General features: G+C 39.9%; 1 protein-coding gene across 2 annotated transcripts in view; it reads right to left on the bottom strand.

Annotated features, from left to right (window-relative positions):
• Window positions 1–17080, bottom strand: part of kiaa1549la (KIAA1549-like a) — a 220819-nt gene that overhangs the window by 175009 nt on the left and 28730 nt on the right. For both annotated transcript variants that reach the window (XM_034878301.1, XM_034878302.1), the window contains exons 2-4: window positions 5691–6404; window positions 1871–2677; window positions 1242–1357 (exon numbers count right to left, since the gene is read on the bottom strand). In XM_034878301.1, coding sequence (XP_034734192.1) covers window positions 1242–1357; window positions 1871–2677; window positions 5691–6404 — 1637 coding nt within the window. The remainder of the gene's footprint in view (window positions 1–1241; window positions 1358–1870; window positions 2678–5690; window positions 6405–17080) is intronic.

Here is a 17080-nt window from a genome sequence, read left to right as displayed (position 1 = left end):
CGATTTAATTATAATTGTAAGCCTAAATCAAGGTAACAAGTTGTTTCGGTTTGCGCTGTTAAATTGTAATTCCTGTTAATAGAAACCAAAGTTGTTTTGAGTAAAACACGTGAACGATGCGATGGTGTAGTGAATAGTGCAGAGGACTCGTGAGCCGTTACTTTTTTGCCGAAGAAGGTTCGAACCCAGCGCGACACAGATCATCGTAATTTATTTTAAAACACAACTTTCCCGCTGTACAATGTTATTGTAGTGTCATGTTCAGATATTCTGTTTAGTTCAGTGCATTTTATATTGAGGTGCGACATGCAAAGGCCAGTAAAATGTTTATGAATTTGTAGCGAATCTGTCGACGTGGGTAGCCGTTGAGGTTTACACGGCATCTGGACAGCCTCGGAAACCAGTAGGTGGAAAAACCAGAAGGCACATAACACCGGGTAAAGCAGGTAAAAATCCAGACCGATGACTCGTGCTGAATCCATGGTTCGATACAATGTTTGGCGTCGCTTGACCGTATAGTTGCTGTAATCCGGGGAGAAGCAAATTTTCCGCACCCCCGACAACAAGAGGACATTTCCGCGCAGCCTGTACAGTCGCCTGCTTGGTCAGGTAGCGAAGCACATTGAAAATCAGCATGCGAGTAGTGGTATTCTTCTTTAAACAATTACTGTAAATTTGTTGGGCTCTCATAATCTTGACATGAACATTTGCCAATTTCAGAGCTACTACTACCTGAGGTATTTTCCACGGTAGTTTTTAGATTGTTTGCATCAGATCTGATGGAGCCAAGGCTTGCAATTAGAGATGCTAGTTGTGCATGGATAGAAGTTAGCTTCCCATTGTTGTCGATCCCCAACTGCTGAATCTGAGCAAAACGCTGCTTGAAGTAGCTTTTCTGTTTCTCTAGTAATGCCTCTGCAATGGCATCAGTATCAGAGCGTTGGGTTGGGTTCTGTTCTTGTTTTCAACTCTGTTTTAAGTGACACCATCAAGCACAAGGTGGAGTCATATAAAATAACAATTTGGCGAGGGTGGGCCAGGAGCTAAAACATTAAGCCGCCATCTCTGTGCAGCTGATTACATGGCTCTTGTGGTGAGTTACTTATAAACTGTTTTTATTAACTCCTAACTGGTAACTGGGTCGTAGTACTGGTTACTGATCAGTGGTTACAAGCCAGGGAGTTGTGCTTATCACCCATTAACCTGTGGTCACCATAGCTGAACCTTTAAGAGACACCTACCTGTGCGTAGGCTGTGGAGTCATTCAGGGCTCTTTGCAGGGCATGGCTCAGTCCTTTAGAGAGGTTCTGTTTCAGGATCAGATCCAGCCGGTTCCTACGCAGCTCAATGGACAGAACTGTAAAGGAAAACAATCAGTGCACAATGTGTTTATATTTGACTTGTTATTATTCTGTGACAGATCTCCCTTTAACCACACTTATTGCCTCAAATAATAACATCATGCCATACTACCCTAATTCTAATAAATGTAAGTGTTTATGCTCAAGGAAAATCTGCCCTTGCTTGGTTTTATTAATTTGTGTGCCTTTAATTACATCTGGGCCAAAGTATGTACATTGTTACTGTGATTCTGAAAATAGCATATTACCTTTATTCATCAATACTTTCTAATATTTTTTGCAGAAAAGGGGCAAAAGCTTGTCTTTACATAATGTACGTACATTGAAGGTTATTAGATAAGGGACTTGCAGTACTGAGAATCACCTGATGTTTTAGCCTTTGATTTTAACTCTACTCTCTGTTCCACAGGTCTATAATTATTACAATTTGAATCATTTTTGAGAAACACATACTTTTTAAAAATTTGTTTACTTCATGTTTATTCTAATGATGATGTTTTGTCTTGTACCTGTTCTGACCCAGTACTTCTCGGTCACATTGCATGGTAGAGGACTTTCCTCTGCACTTGTACTGGACAGAGGTTCAGTGGTCGTTGTAGGAGGTGACGTCATCGGGATGAACAAAGTGGTGGCATGTACCTTTGTTGTTGTAGTGGTAGTAGAAGTGGTGGTGGCAGTAGTGGTAGTTGCAGGTGTAGTAGTTGTAGTAGTGGTTGGGGGAAAAGTAGTGGTGGCGATGGTGGTTTGGGGAGGAGTAGTGGTGGTGGTAGGGGGGGTCGTAGTAGTGGCAAGTGTGGTTGTAGTGGTGGTTGTAGGCTGAGTTGTAGACACTGTTGTCGGTTTGAGGCTTGTTGTTTGCTGTGTGGTGGTAGCAGCTGTGGTATATGGTGATACAGTTACAGTGCTCCCAGTGGTCACCACCTGTGTCATCATCTCAGCGGCGGTCACAGAAAGAGTGGTCATTGAGGGCGTTTTTGCAGTTACTGTAGTCAGTGGAAGGCTGTCATTGGTCACAGTGTCCTGCTTTGTGGTGTGAGAAACCGTAGTGGACCCTGATGGTGTTTGTGGTTTTGCTGTAGTGAATAGCCGTAAAGTTGAGGTGGTGGGTGATAGAGATGGGTTTATGGTGGGGCTTAAGGTGGTTGTGAGCTGTGAGGTGTTTCTGGTGCGCGAAGGCATGGTGGTGTTCCATTGATGGGTGGAGAAAGGGCTGGTGATGTTGGCAAGAAGTGTGACGTCGTGGTCGCCCACTGTGGACAGGAGTGACTCGTGGACAGTGGGGAGATCCCAGGCTGGCAGGCTGCTCACTGACTCTTCTGCAGGGAGACAAACATTTGGAAATCAATGACATTAAAATGTATCTATTGATATTCTAATGTTTCTTTTTTGTCAACCAATCCCTTGAAAAGACCTTAACCAACAATGAATTTATCCTAATAACAAGTACCATCTGTGAAGCCTGATGTAGCTTATTCCTCTGTGTCATATGGCTAAATTGTTGTCCAATACTATCAACAAAAATAAAAAAAGCCATCAGCCACACTGTTGCACTGGATGACATGTTCCTTTTTACCATTAAAACACACACACACACACTGTAATTAGTCTTGTGCCAATCCATCAATTTGTCCTGCCAAAATACTTAGAGAAGAATTTAAGAAAAAAAACTTTCAGTAAAAATTTTAGTTTTTGGGGTCGAGAGCAACTGGCAGGGTAGAAAGTGTCAGTCTAGGTGGTCTTACACGTTGTTTTTATTTTGTCTTTTCATGGCATTTGTTGACAACAAAATTATATCCTTCAACATATATAACATGAGACTATATGGTAATGTCATGATAGTGCTCAGTTAGGGGAATAACAATGACGATGATACAAAAGGATATATATATATATATATATATATATATATATATACCATATGTTGTATTGCCTAATGTTAATAAACAACTTTAACCTGTTCCCCTCTACTCCTGGCTTTAACATGGTACTTTAAAATAGTGATTACATTTGGAGAAAAAGCGCATGCATTCAAAGATCCTCTCATCCATCATCCGTTTTAAATACATAAGATGAAGTGTGACGCCTATCACAGTTTTCATAGGAAACAGAAATCCAATTTGAATGCAGTGGTTCATTTATTCTATCAACTCTAGATGAAAATTAGATGCATATCAATGAGATGTGTAAAAGAGGCTGAAGCGAACAAGAGGGAGGCAATCAATCCTTTCAGACTTAAAAAATCCACAACCATTTATCCTCCCCTCACATCACCACTTGAGGATGTGTTACAATGTGACGGTGATATGAATCTATGTGATAAAAAATACTGGACAATGGGATATTAGCTTCTGGTAATTCTTGTGTTTGAAACTAAAATGTTGTATCAGGAAGTGGGGAGATATGGAGATAGTAGTATGGGACAGGACATGGTGGTGAAGATGACAAAGATGATGATGATGATGATGATGAGGATGACAATATGAATATTTTGGCAATGGGATTTTGAAGATGATGGTTGTTTAGGGGGCTATTATGGTAGCAATGCTGAAAATTATATTGGGATTATGTTAACAATTAAGATTAATAAATGAAGATTATTATTTTAATACATGTAATTGTGTGAAGGTGTGCTGAATGTTTTCTAGCAGAAAAAAACTGAAGCTTGATCTAAACAACTTACTGCTCGCTATGCCACACCCCTTAATTTATTGTTTCCTTTCTCACATGGAATACATTCAGTTGACAAAGATGTTGAAAGTTTTGCCTTCAAAATTAGATGCAATTTGTCAAACAAATGCAGGGTTCTCGTTTCTATATGACAGTTGTCAAATTGGTTGGCTAAAATGATTACTGGTGCCAGCTGTTTTCATCAGCTGTCACTTCTCTACTTTTAGGTCTTTCCTGCTTCTCTGTTTTAAACAAGAACCGGTAAGAGGTTCTTAATTTTACACTTGATGGCTGCAATCATAATATGGCGCCATGGCCGATTTCTACTTTTTAGGGGGGCTCAAGCAGGTTTGCGGTTGTGAAATTTAATGTTGGTACTCCCCAGAAAAGAAGTTGGTTATTTCATGGCACAGATTAGAACCCAAATTGAAACCTGAAACATTGTGTCAAATTGGTTGTTAATACTGTGAATTAAGTGTCACGTTTAGTTCCATCATAGTGTTAATAGTGTCAAACTACGTTAGCTGACGTTGTTCAGCAGCAAGCTCAGAGATTTTTTGATAATAAAATTTGTGATTTAACAGGCACTATATCCGAGTCACATTCTCATTAGGGGCTGAGCCCCCCTAAAGGTTTGATCCTAGAATCACCCCTAAATGGCGCTAATAGACTGAGGTTAAAGCTACATGTCCAAGGCAAAAAGTCAATATCCACACCAATTGATGATTCATGTAGAGCAGTGGCTCTCAAAATTTTTGAGTTGCGACCCCCCCACTACCCTCAACAATGAGAGAAAGAGAGCTCCAAACAGCTGTTTCTACATGCCTCCTACTGCTGATTTTTGTAAATGCGCTGATTAATAAACAAAATAATGTTCTGGTTTAATGAAAGTTTAGTTTTAACTCAAGTCAATTCGTGAAATGGTCACGTTATTTTGATTAGTTGATTTGTGTACAGGTCACAATTTTTTAACGTTAACCATACGTAACCATTTCACAAACTGCCATGACACTGGGTTGCTCGGTGGCATGCAACAACCGGGAAATGAAACGTACACACTGGTTGCAACAGAGAGACGGTTGTGGTTAGGAAAAAAAGAACGGGGAAAGGAACTGTCACACTTAACAAAATTCATAATCAACACATGGAAAAAAAAAACATTTACATGACCTGTACACAAATTAATAGATTAAATTACATGACCATTTCACAAACTGCCATGTGACTGGACTGGAACTGTACCAATCTCACACAGTAATGTAACCATTCTCCAGTGTAGAATTTTATTAAAGTTTTTCTCCCCAACCATCTGGCGTCCTGACCCCCAGGTTGAGAACCACTGATGTAGAGGACATGAAAATGATGATCTTTATGAAACTTGTATGCACCTTTTCTTTGGACACTTTTTTTGGGGGATTCAGAAAGGCTAGGGAAAGATAGGGCCTTAAAACTATTTAAATTTAGAGTATAGCTCTAATTAAAGCCCCATGCATATTGTTTTGGCATGTGGAGAAATCAGAGCATGACAGGCCTGCTGTGCATAGTCATGGTTTCTAAGCTGTGAATGGTGTTCAAGGGAGCGGTTTACTGAATGATTAATTACAATGTGAAAAGTCAAAGTTGAAATATGTTTAAATGCCAGAGAACAACCTGGCACCATACCCAAACTTGAGCTGCTATTGCTGTTGGAGGAGTTACTGTTGACAACATTCAGAGAGACGTCTGATCTTGTTGTCTGACTGTCTCTTTTACTGCCTGGAGAGGGGGAGGAAGAGGTGGAAGAAGGCAAAGAGGATGCTTTTGTTGTATATGAGGAGGAGGATGAGGAGGAGGCCTTGGATGACGATGAAGAGGAGCTTTTGGTGGTCCAAGCAGCTTTAGACAGCAGTCCTAAAGGTTTTTTTAATGCTAGTGCCTGCAGCTCTGCTCTCTCTGCCAGTATGGTGGGGACTGATGAGATGGTTGCCTGCTCTCTTTGGCTCTTTTCTTGCGTCTCCAGCCTGTGCTGCCCCATCCAGGCAGCTGGGTCCTTGGGCATGCTTGGCAGGTCATCCTCTTCTACATCCACTGGACTCCATTCAGCCCTTATTTCAGCCCAGGTGCTGGTTCCCATCATATTTCCAGTCTCAGCAAGGACTTCATCAACTGTCCCGGCATGGACTCCTGCTTCTGTTTCAGCAAACACTTTACCCTCAGGCCAGGCTCTGGGTTCAGCTCTGGGTCCGGCTTTATGTCCAGCTCCAGGTCTGGGTCGAGCAACTTTGTTGTTTGCCCCAACTCTCTCTCCAGTCCTGGGGTTGGCGGATAAGTTGGAGGGCACTGTGGGGTCCAAAGGCAAGACAGCACGTCTCAGTGACTCATGGTGACCTCTGTTAACTGTAGGAAACATAAGGGATTGGGAGATGGAGGAAGAAGTGGATAATATAAAAGCAATACTTTTAAAAATCAAATGAAATAGTTTTTAATTAAGAGTTATGGGCAGCAGAAACACACACTCTCTCTCTCTCTCTCTCTCTCTCTCTCTCTCTCTCTCTCTCTCTCTCTCTTTCTGCTCTTCATCCATAGCCTATCCTCTGGCTCGAATGAAAACGGGCGGCTGTCGACTTCATCCAGATTATCAAAATAATTGAAATATTGAACCACAGTACTGAAAATATTTTAGATAACACAAACCTATGATTTCTTTAGCCTACTCCAAAACAACACACTCCTGAAACACCCTTTTCCCAACTCGCATTTAACTCTTCACACCGCTTTCTTTGTTCAAGAAGTCACCTTGTAAGTTTAATAATGTTGTCAGACACTTTTAATAAAAATCTGAGCTTCTCAGTGGAAAAACAATCACTTTTAGTGGACAAAAATAAAAAATGCCCAATAGCCCCATTAGGTTACATTGCAGCTCAGTTCGCGTCAGACCGTCAATGCGTCACTGATCAGTCTAATCAGTCTATTAACCACAAATGCATGGGGAAAAGGGGTCCAGGTTAAACAAAATCAAAAATACCCTTTAAGATTCTATTTGAGTGCCAGGTGGAAACACTCTTAGGACGCATTATAAGGATGCATTGAGATCTGAACGCAAAAGTACTGTACTCAAGTAGATATTTCAGATATTTTCACTTTACTTATTTATTATTTCTATTATTACTATTTATTTTTATGCTGACTTTTTATTTTCTCATTACATTTTTAACACGAATATTGTTACTTTCTATCCTTACATTTTACAAAATTGGCTTGTTAGCTTAGTTTCAAATTCTTTTAGTTGAAACTAATTGGATGAGAATATACAAATCATTGTGGCTTGATTGCGGAACATTGTGAGGCTGACATTTAATTTTCTCATTTGCAAGGCTACTTTTAATTTTATACATTTAAGTAAATTTCATAAGCCTGTACTTTGTACTTTGTTACACAGCAGTTGGGTAAAGAAGTTCAATCAACACCAGAGTATTTTTTTCAACACAAGTATCTGTACTTCTACTTAAGTACGGAAAGTGAGTACTTTTGCCATCTCTGTTGTAATCATACTGTTAGTGATGTGTCGCTGTTTTTGTTAATGCGCCGCCTGCTCTTGGGAGCTCTCTGCTGCACTGTTTATTGCAAAAGGCAGCCGCCAGTAAACAATAACAATATTTGTAGTTTCATAAAGCGTCCACAAATTAACCAATATGTAGGATATTACTACAGATATTCCTGTTTTGACATCATCATCTTTTGATTTTTATTAATCTTGCATTGTTAGACATATCTACACAGCGCTGTTAACTGGAAAGAAAACCAGCAAACCTAAAGAAAAGTAATCGCATTTCTAATTTATGAATTATGTGAGAGTACAACTGACTTTTATAAACACACACAACCTCACACACAACCAGCCTATATGCAAACAGAAGTGTTTATTTGCCTCTACTGCCAGGTGGGAACACACATACTCAGAGCTGTCAGAGCGGATCAATCAGATGGGACCATTATGCCAGGTAGAAATGGTGCCTTTGACTCATCTGACCCACAGGCCAGACAATAATGACTCAGTTTCAGTTCTTCAGCAACTCATCTATCATGTGCCCCACTTAAACACACATGGATGCATACACATCTGGAATCCTCAATTCATTAGTGCTGGTAATGCCACCACAACTGACTACTTTTTCTCTCCTCTTTCTCAAACACATTTATCCGAAGGGATTAAATAAAAAACTGTTATTGTGGAAAAATAGTAATAATGTGTAAAGTAGGTCAGTTATGTTTTAGAGGATAAAGCATAGGGAATTAATTTAGATGATCCAGAGTGCATAAATTAGGACACACACACACTCCCTAATCAGTTGTGATTTCACAGACACTGGTCTGAACTGTTAGGTTAGCCATGCTAGCCTGTAGATTTATTATTGCAAGAACATACACAACCACTCAGACTCAGGCTCAGGCATAGCTAGGGTTTTCTAAGCAAGGTTTGACAAAAGTTATACAATTAATGACAATTTTGTTTATTTTATTTTTCAATTTGACATCAAATAAGTCAGATATGGTATATCGAACTGGAACAGAAAAGATAGCATCCAGTCAAAGGATTTAGCTTTGGCCTTAACTCCGTTCTGTGAAATGTCTTCATCTTCTCCATAACCTCAACCAAGCCCGAAGGTTTGGCAGACTGGGCAATTATCCTGCCTCATACAGTCAGTCTCAAAAGCACCTTGCTTTAGTGGAATTGAAAGATAAAAAAACAAGGCCGTCTGACTGGCTCGCTGGTTGTCTTACTGGTTGACACAGTTCATTGCATCTGCTCATTTGTGCTGGAGTGGAAAGGTTTGGTTTTGGCGTTAAGGCTGATGTTGAGTTTCTTCTGTTGTCAACGTAAAAAGTTAAAAGCGAGTGCAAGGCAGAGTTTTAAGTGAACACTCATTTCAGCCTTCAAAGGTGTTAAGTGTGCATGTATATGTCCCACACTTCCCACACTCTCTAAGTCTCTGCAGAGAATTCGTTAATTAAAAGACAGTGATTCTGTGCAAGAGATGCTTTACAAAACTAGCTCTGGGCTTAGCTGCAGTATATCCTCTGGACACCTGCTTTAAAGCATTTTACGACCCCACTATCAACTACCACCAGTGAGCAATCAGTTTCTTGTCATAGGGCCTCATATCATATATATGTCCTGAAAGAAAAAAAATCCATTGACAATTTATATTTCAGTTTCTTCAGGATCTATGTTGTGAGGTAGTGCCAGCGTCCATAAGTCAGTATGAGAAAGGAGAATGTAACAGGGTAGGAGGGTGAGTACAGTTCACCCCCGTAAGGTTGTCCCTGCCCGGGGACGCTGATATGGGTGATGATCCTCAAAAGCCTATATGAGCAGAGGATTTATTTTTTCGAAACAAAGGGACATCGGACTAGTAAACTGTAGGGCCAAAGGAAATTTTTCAGGTTATTAAGAGGTCAGAACAATGGAGCGTCGCACAAATGGGCAGTCCCCATGTCAAACGGCGGGTGATAGGCTACAGACCGACCAGCAACTCGCAGTGCTCTGTAAGGTCAGCGGTAGTTGGTTGTCTAGTTACCCCAGAATAGGTGACTGTGTGCTGGGTACAGAGCCCTGCGAGAAGCCGGTCGTGTTGTTCCGTCAGGTCAGCGGCTGTTGGTGATCTAGATATCCAAGAGTAGGTGACTGTGTGCTGGGTAGAGCCCACAGCTGTGTTCTGAATGTGTAAGATAGCCACACCCCCTGATTTGTGTATAAGAATCGGAAATACAGTACATTTAATTCAAATCCATTCCATTAAAAAATATACAGTATGTTTTAAAAAAGATATGATATGCTGCAGCAGTTCAAAAACCATGGACATTGTGTGGACCTCTTCTGCTGCACATAGCAATTACCTGACAATACCATGCTTTGTTATTGTTGGTCAGAGTTGGTGGAAATCAAAACAGAATATGGGACTTCTCAGGTAGACAAGAAACACAACTCTGAATGATAAATGATGTAGTTCTATAACTGCTGGATGTCTGAGTAGGCAACGGATCATGCAATATTGTACAAAAACTTATGCAATACAACAATTCTTATGAAATCCGGCAGTAAATAGTTACATGTAAAAAATGTAGAAATAAAGGTAACTGTAATCCGTAACAGTACTGGGGAAAATAGTGTTATAAAATTACAGTTAACTAGGAAAATGAATATGATTAAATTGTATTTTTTGTGTAAAAAAACTAGGCTATAAGTTGAATAATATTATTTTGTTGCTTTGCATGTTTTTCATGTGCACGATGTCTTCTTTTGCCATTTCCAGCCACAGCCGTTTAGTAAACTATTCTGATGCTTTCAATTGGTTCTCCTATTGTTAAATTTACAGTGCCACCTGCCTGAATCTCAAGCAGGTTTAAGCACAAATATATATATATATATATACACTACCGGTCAAAAGTTTGGGGTCACTTACAAATTTCCATTTCACTCCATTATAGACAGGATACCAGCTGATCTGGGTGGGTGGCTGATCTTTAATGCAATATCTACATTTCCCATTATCAGCAACCATTCATCCAATGTTCCAAATGCTCATTTTGTTTACTAATCTGATATTATTTTAAAAAACTAACTAAGAAAACATTAAACAACCCTTTTGCAATTATGTAAGCACATAATGTAATCTGGAAACTGCTGTCCTGGTTAAAAAAAACAAGGCAACTGATCTCAGCTGGGATTCTGTCTATAATGTAGTCCAATGGAATTTTGTGAGTGACCCCAAACTTTTGACCAGTAGTATATATATATATATACATAAATTGTTATAATCTTTTTTAATGTGTTGGATTTTAAAAGGAGTTTGACACTAGTCACTAGTTTCCATCAACGTATTTTATCATTTTGAAGTTTCGCATTAGAAAATGTTGATGGAAACATGAAAATTCGAACAAGACTTTATCAAATTCACACAAAAATATATATGCTCACTTTAGGTGTTTTTCCCTTTTTTGTAATTTGATAAGTTGTGACAAAGCGAACATGTAACTGTCATGACTGTCCCGTTAACCATCGGATGCTGGAAGGATAGGGATATGGGTCCCATCAAGTGTGCCGTACTCCTGTGGCACAAGGTGCGAAGTGGAGTTGCAGTGCGCTATTGCCTGTGCCTCAGCCATTTTGGGTAAATTGACGATTTTTTTCAACAGCGGCCCTGCATACCGCGTATACACAGCAGTAAACGGTTGTCTTGTGATACCAAATGTCTGCCGCAACGCTGTATTCTGCTCAGATGGCCAACTTGTACAATCCTACCTCTATCCATTTAGCCATGGAACTAAGCTGCTATACTCTTTGATTTAGCAGGCTGGTTTGCAATCTACAACCGTGCGTAGATCAAAACGTTGTCTAGTATATTTGCTCAAACCAGTTGATGGAAAAACTTCTAATTCTTCTACTAGGAGTAGACCAACGTTCCACAGGCCAAAATCAACAATCTGATCAACTTTATGCACTGTGTCAGTCAAATCGTGTTCACACCAGATACTGACTGTTTTTTGGAGCAACCCCGAAGCCCCCCCACCCCCACCCCAATACAGTAAAACTGGACATTTTAGAGTGGCCCTTTATTGTGGCCAGCCTAAGGCACACCTGTGAAATAATCATGCTGTCTAATCAGCATCTTGATATGCAACACCTGTGAGGTGGATGGATTTTCCCGTCAAAGGAGAACTAGGCCTTTTGGGTACATAGAAAAAGTCTTTGAGTTCAGCTCATGAAAAATGGGGGCAAAAATAAAAGAGTTAAATTTATATTATTGGTCAGTTTAAGTATTTATATTTGTACTTTGTACTTCCCAAGTGTTTATATTTATTGTTAAAGTTTTTCCAGTAATTGGTAACCCTTACCCTACCTCTTTAAAAAAACTTGAAAACACATGCTTTTCTTGCCTAAATGTTTACCCCCAAAAAAGTGATGCAGTTCCCACATACTTTGGCCCTCTGGGATGATCCTGAGGTCATTGGTAAATTAACACTCTAAATTTTTTGTTTCTAGTGTCAGTGTTACTCTAGGCCTTACTGACACAGAGCTAAAGAGGTTGGAACATTGAATTTCTATTTCCGTCCAAGTAAATCATCTGTAAAATGATTAAAAAACACTACTGTAAGCATTTTACATAGGCTACATACAAAAATAGTACCCTAGCCACATGTCTCAACTTAATACAGAAAAAATCCAGAAGAAAATTACTCAGAAAATGGTTTTTATATGAATTTATTTCTAAAGATATGTCTGTGCGGTTTTCTCATTTCCTTTCAGAAAAAAAGGCCCAAAAAGTGCAAAATACTAAACTTCTCAAATTAAAAAAAAAACATAGCTGAAATGACTACATGCATAAATTTATAGAAATAAGTAATTATAAATTGATGAAATGATGAAATGCCATTAGAAGGCCTTATTTTTGCTTTGACACAGCTGGAGCCATCACAGGGTTAAAATTTGGTATCAATCAACTCGTCTTCTTATTGGCTAAACAGGGAGGCCGGTTTCATAACATTTAGTTATAATTGGATGGAATAGCTGTCAATCTTTGCCAGGTTCCTCCTCTGTAAACCCTGCGACTTGATTGGCTTCCATAAGGGACAACTCAGGTTACAGTAGACGGATTGGTCTATTGTTACTAATGGAATGTACATGTATGGCATGTACATGACATGTAAATGCCATTAGTAACATGTACATGCCATGGCTGGTACATGCCACCAGTACCAATATATATGTGTTGACAATGGTCCCTCTTATATAGTCAATAGTCAGTAGTTCGTTAAGAAAATGAACACTAGTGGAGAAAGCTATAAGGAATCAATTTGTTTGAATGGAGTAATGAAATAATGAATTGATAGATGAAGGGATGACGTATGAATGGATGATAGATTGATGGATGGTGGAATGGATGGACTGTACCATATGCATAACTGTTAGCAGTGTTTTCTCCTCCAACAGCTAGCCACCTGCTCTGGTTGAGAGCAACATATGTGACTCTACCATCATACCTCTGACAAAACGCTAGGATAGAAAACTCTCCACTGAGAAAAAATATGGACTGGATGGATGGTTGGTAGAAAGGGTGGATTAAAGATGGATAAATGTAGATCAGAGCAGAACTAACCTGCTTTATCTCTTTGCAGAAATGTTTTGCTTATTACCACGTGAGAACATTTAGCCATAACCCTAAGAAGCGTTGCCAGGTCACTACAAGCTTAATGCCCATTCTGATTCTGATGTGCCTGTAAAAACATACTGTTAAAATTTGCCCCTCTCAGTCCTGGATAGTGGAAATGGCGTTGTGTGCCAAGCATAGTTGATCCATGCTGCCACCCTAACTGTGAGCAGGACAGGTGGTTAGGAAGTGTGAGAATGGCACTGAGCCAGCTGGTCCTCAGCTCTGTGCAACTCAGAGGGAAAAGTGGGGAGGGGGAGTCTGGTTAGCTTAATCTGTCCACTAGCCAACTAGTGGCAACTTTTCATTATAGTAATAATTAGCAAGAAGGCCAGATGAAAAATAACACATGTCATCTTTGAGCTGTACTGGGCAAGGTTTTTCTATAAAACAACACCAGACTAGTCTAATTTATAGGATAGGACTACAGTACAAAGCAGTATCATATGATCCCCAATAATGAAGACACTGTAGTTTCAACAAAAGAACACAATGTGCCAAAAGCTGGGCCCACTAACAATGCTGAAACCATCTGCAAAAGAGTTTTATACAAGGTATACAGATTGGTGGCATCATATTAAATGATTTAAGGGGAGCGAAATTGTCAAACTTTCAGAAAATCAGTTTAGCCAACGGTGTGCATAAACCACATTGATTGACACACATACAGCAAAATCAGTGTTTATTTCAGACATGGTGCATTGTTTGTGTTTTTGTATTGGGTTAGGTAATAAGGAGAGTGACAGAACATGACAAACGTCTATGTGAGCATTTTCTTTCATTGACAGGCCTATCTCCACAGCGTTGTAGAGTAAGGTCATGCTCCTTCACACATACATTCCAAGATAGGAGAAAAAAAAATTCTCTGGGTTGTTTGCACTGTTTAAAATCTATCACAATTGTCTTGGCGGGGTGCAAAGCTCCAGTTGCAGCGGCTGTGGCTCTGCAAAATGGTCTTGGAAAGGAACTTGTTTGGGTGGAACATTCGCACTCAGGAAAAGAAAACGCCAAATACAATATTAAATGAAGGTAACTGTTCACACAATACAGTAATATAAGCTATATAAATTAGCTGGATTCAGGGGGAAATGTAATTTCCTCTTACCAGTGTATTCTTGCCAATGTATTCAATTACAATTATTGGTGGTGAGCTTTAAGTTGAGGTCATTTCTAAAAGGCTAGGCAAATAAAGGTCTTACTGTCGAGTAACGTGCGGAAGGTCTGTCCGGAAGAGAGCGATTTTTTGGATGATAAGGAAATGGGATTTTTTTATTAGTACCAATGTGTTTAAATGACTGTCCTTGTGGTTAGAGTGAGAGTTCTGGTAACAAGTCAAGGCGCTAATAAACTTGATGTGGTACGAGACTCAGTTAGAATAAAGATGGTCACAAGCCATCAGGTTTTGTCCAACAGGATGGACATGTCCTATTGGCTTGGGAAATAGTTCCATTCCCTGGAACTATTCAGGGCATCCATCTGTCTGTTTGGAGGCAAGAACAGGAAACCATTTGGATGGATTGTCCAATGGATGGTCAGGTTAATAGATCAATGGATGATAATGCGAGGAGAATCATTAATCAAAGTCTTGTCTATACTCCAAAGAATACATAGTTTTTTTTTGTAAACTGTTTTTAGTGGGGTGGTTAGGCTTCAGTCAGGCATTTGGGAGTTTTTGCCAACATATTACTGTGACCAGGACTGGTGCTTTGACAGCACTGAAGTGATCCAGAGTATCCATCTGTTGTGAAAAGAGCAGTCAGTGATAGTCAGGATGGATTATTAGGCAAGGTGTAACCAATTGTAACGTCATCAGTGTTGGGAGTAAAGTGTTACAAAAGTAACACAATTACAGTACTGTATTCCTTTTTGCTGTAACACATTAATATGATGCATTGCTAATTACATTTTTGTTTAGTTTTTTTAAAGTGCACATATTATGGAAAAATCACTTTCTCTGGGATTTGGCGTGTTATTTGGTGTCTCTGGTGCTTCCACATGCATACAAACATGGAAAAAATACTGTCCATGCTGTTTGGAGTGAAATACAGGTTTCTGAATGTCCTCTGCCCTCAGTCTCCGTGTGAGCTGTTAAAAAATTTGCACCGCTTTCTAGGTCTCTAACTGAGATGAGGTGGCTAACAATAGCACATGCTAGCGCTAGCATGCTTGCTCTTGCTCAATGGCAAAACACTGCTACAACACAAACTAAACTAATCTCCAAAATAATCACTGCCATGTCCCTGTTCTGCAGGTATTCCAAGTGTCCCTCGTTTAAAAGAAGTCTCCCAGCTAATCGGCACAATAGTTGGAGAAAGAGTTTTCTAGCTGATGTGCTCTTACCTAGCTACTGTGCATGTGCGACTCCCTACAAAGATAGTATAGAAGTGATATGTCTCACTCTTTAGTTAAAACAAGTGAGATGTCTCACTTTGTAGCTATGTGATCTGCAGCAATGTGCAGGATAACAAAAATATGTTGTTTTTTGAAAATGACCCCTTGTAAACCTATTCTGGTACAACTTATAAACACAATTATGAACCTGAAAATGAGCATAATATGGGCGCTTTAAAAATTCACCAACACTGTGAAACATTTCTTCACAGGAAAAAAGCTGTGAGTGTTATTTCTTGTTGCTGAGATGACTGCAGAGACAGATACATTTGCAAGATGGAGATTATTTTGCCTTTGTGCCTCTTAACAGACACACAATGCAATTAATGTGTCGGTACTACGTGAATAGGCCCCTTACTTAACCACTTAAGGCGTTTTTCCACTGCTGGTAGCAGCTCAACTCGCCGCGACTTGCCTTGTCTCTACTCAACTTGACGCATTCTGTGTCCGTTTTCCATTGCAGATTGAGTAGCGCCTCAGCGTTGCTGGTCACCATAGCTTCGCGTGAGGATGTAATTTTCAACGCAACTCACATCAGCATGTCGGCTACTTGCCACAGCCAGAATAAATGTTTCATTTCAAAAGAAGCTGTCAGTGGAGTTCAGACATCGACATGACTATTGTTAGCCGACACAAAAAGGTAAGTTAAGTTTCCTGGTAACGTTAGCTAACATTTGCATGTGTTAGGGGCCCCGGTCAGTATTTACTATACGCTATATAAAGTATATGAACTTTAGCAACCATGATTACACACCACAACATGTCTGCTGTGGACTGTTTCAGAGCATTCAAGTTTTGCAAAATCGCCACCGCAGACCGTCTGGTGGGCGTTCGATATACAACCGGTGAAATCTCTGGTTCTGACCTGCTGGGCTTCGTATGATCTTTATGAGAGTAATGGAGAGGCTTATGACAAAGACTGGGATGCATCTGGTACAGCAGAGCCGGTGGTGACACTGTCACAGGGTGCAGAGGAAGAAGACCGGGATATACTGGAGGGTTTGATACGCTACTTGAAAAGCTAAATAAAAACTTTTCTTTGATATGTTGTCTTGTTTTTTAAAGTAACGGTGTGCAATATTGGAAACGACATGCAAAAGCCCCTAATAGCCCTTAATATTGAACAGTTAAAAAGTGAGAATAGTGCAGAGAGTAGATAACCTGTTGGTGTCTGGCTAAATTTGTTTTTTTAAATGTTGCGTTTGTTCCGGACACACACTCCACACTCTTTTTTGCTAAAAACGCAGTGACCCGACCAACAAGTGGTCTGCTGGTTTCCACGTCACCTTTTGGTATCGCCTCAGCTCGCTTGGAACCTCGACTGAGGTAGTACTAAAAAAAGTACCTGGTAGCGGGTCCCAGGGACTTTTTTTTGTAATGGAAAACCAAAAAAGGCGATTAGAGTCAAGGCGAGTCAAGTAGATATCACACAGTGGAAAACTGCCATTAGTTACATCACCATACAGTATTGAT

Source organism: Etheostoma cragini, chromosome 8, assembly GCF_013103735.1.
Source record: "Etheostoma cragini isolate CJK2018 chromosome 8, CSU_Ecrag_1.0, whole genome shotgun sequence".
Taxonomy (NCBI): domain Eukaryota; kingdom Metazoa; phylum Chordata; class Actinopteri; order Perciformes; family Percidae; genus Etheostoma; species Etheostoma cragini.
Note: the sequence above shows the minus strand (reverse complement) of the source record. Positions and strands in the feature narration are given on the sequence as shown.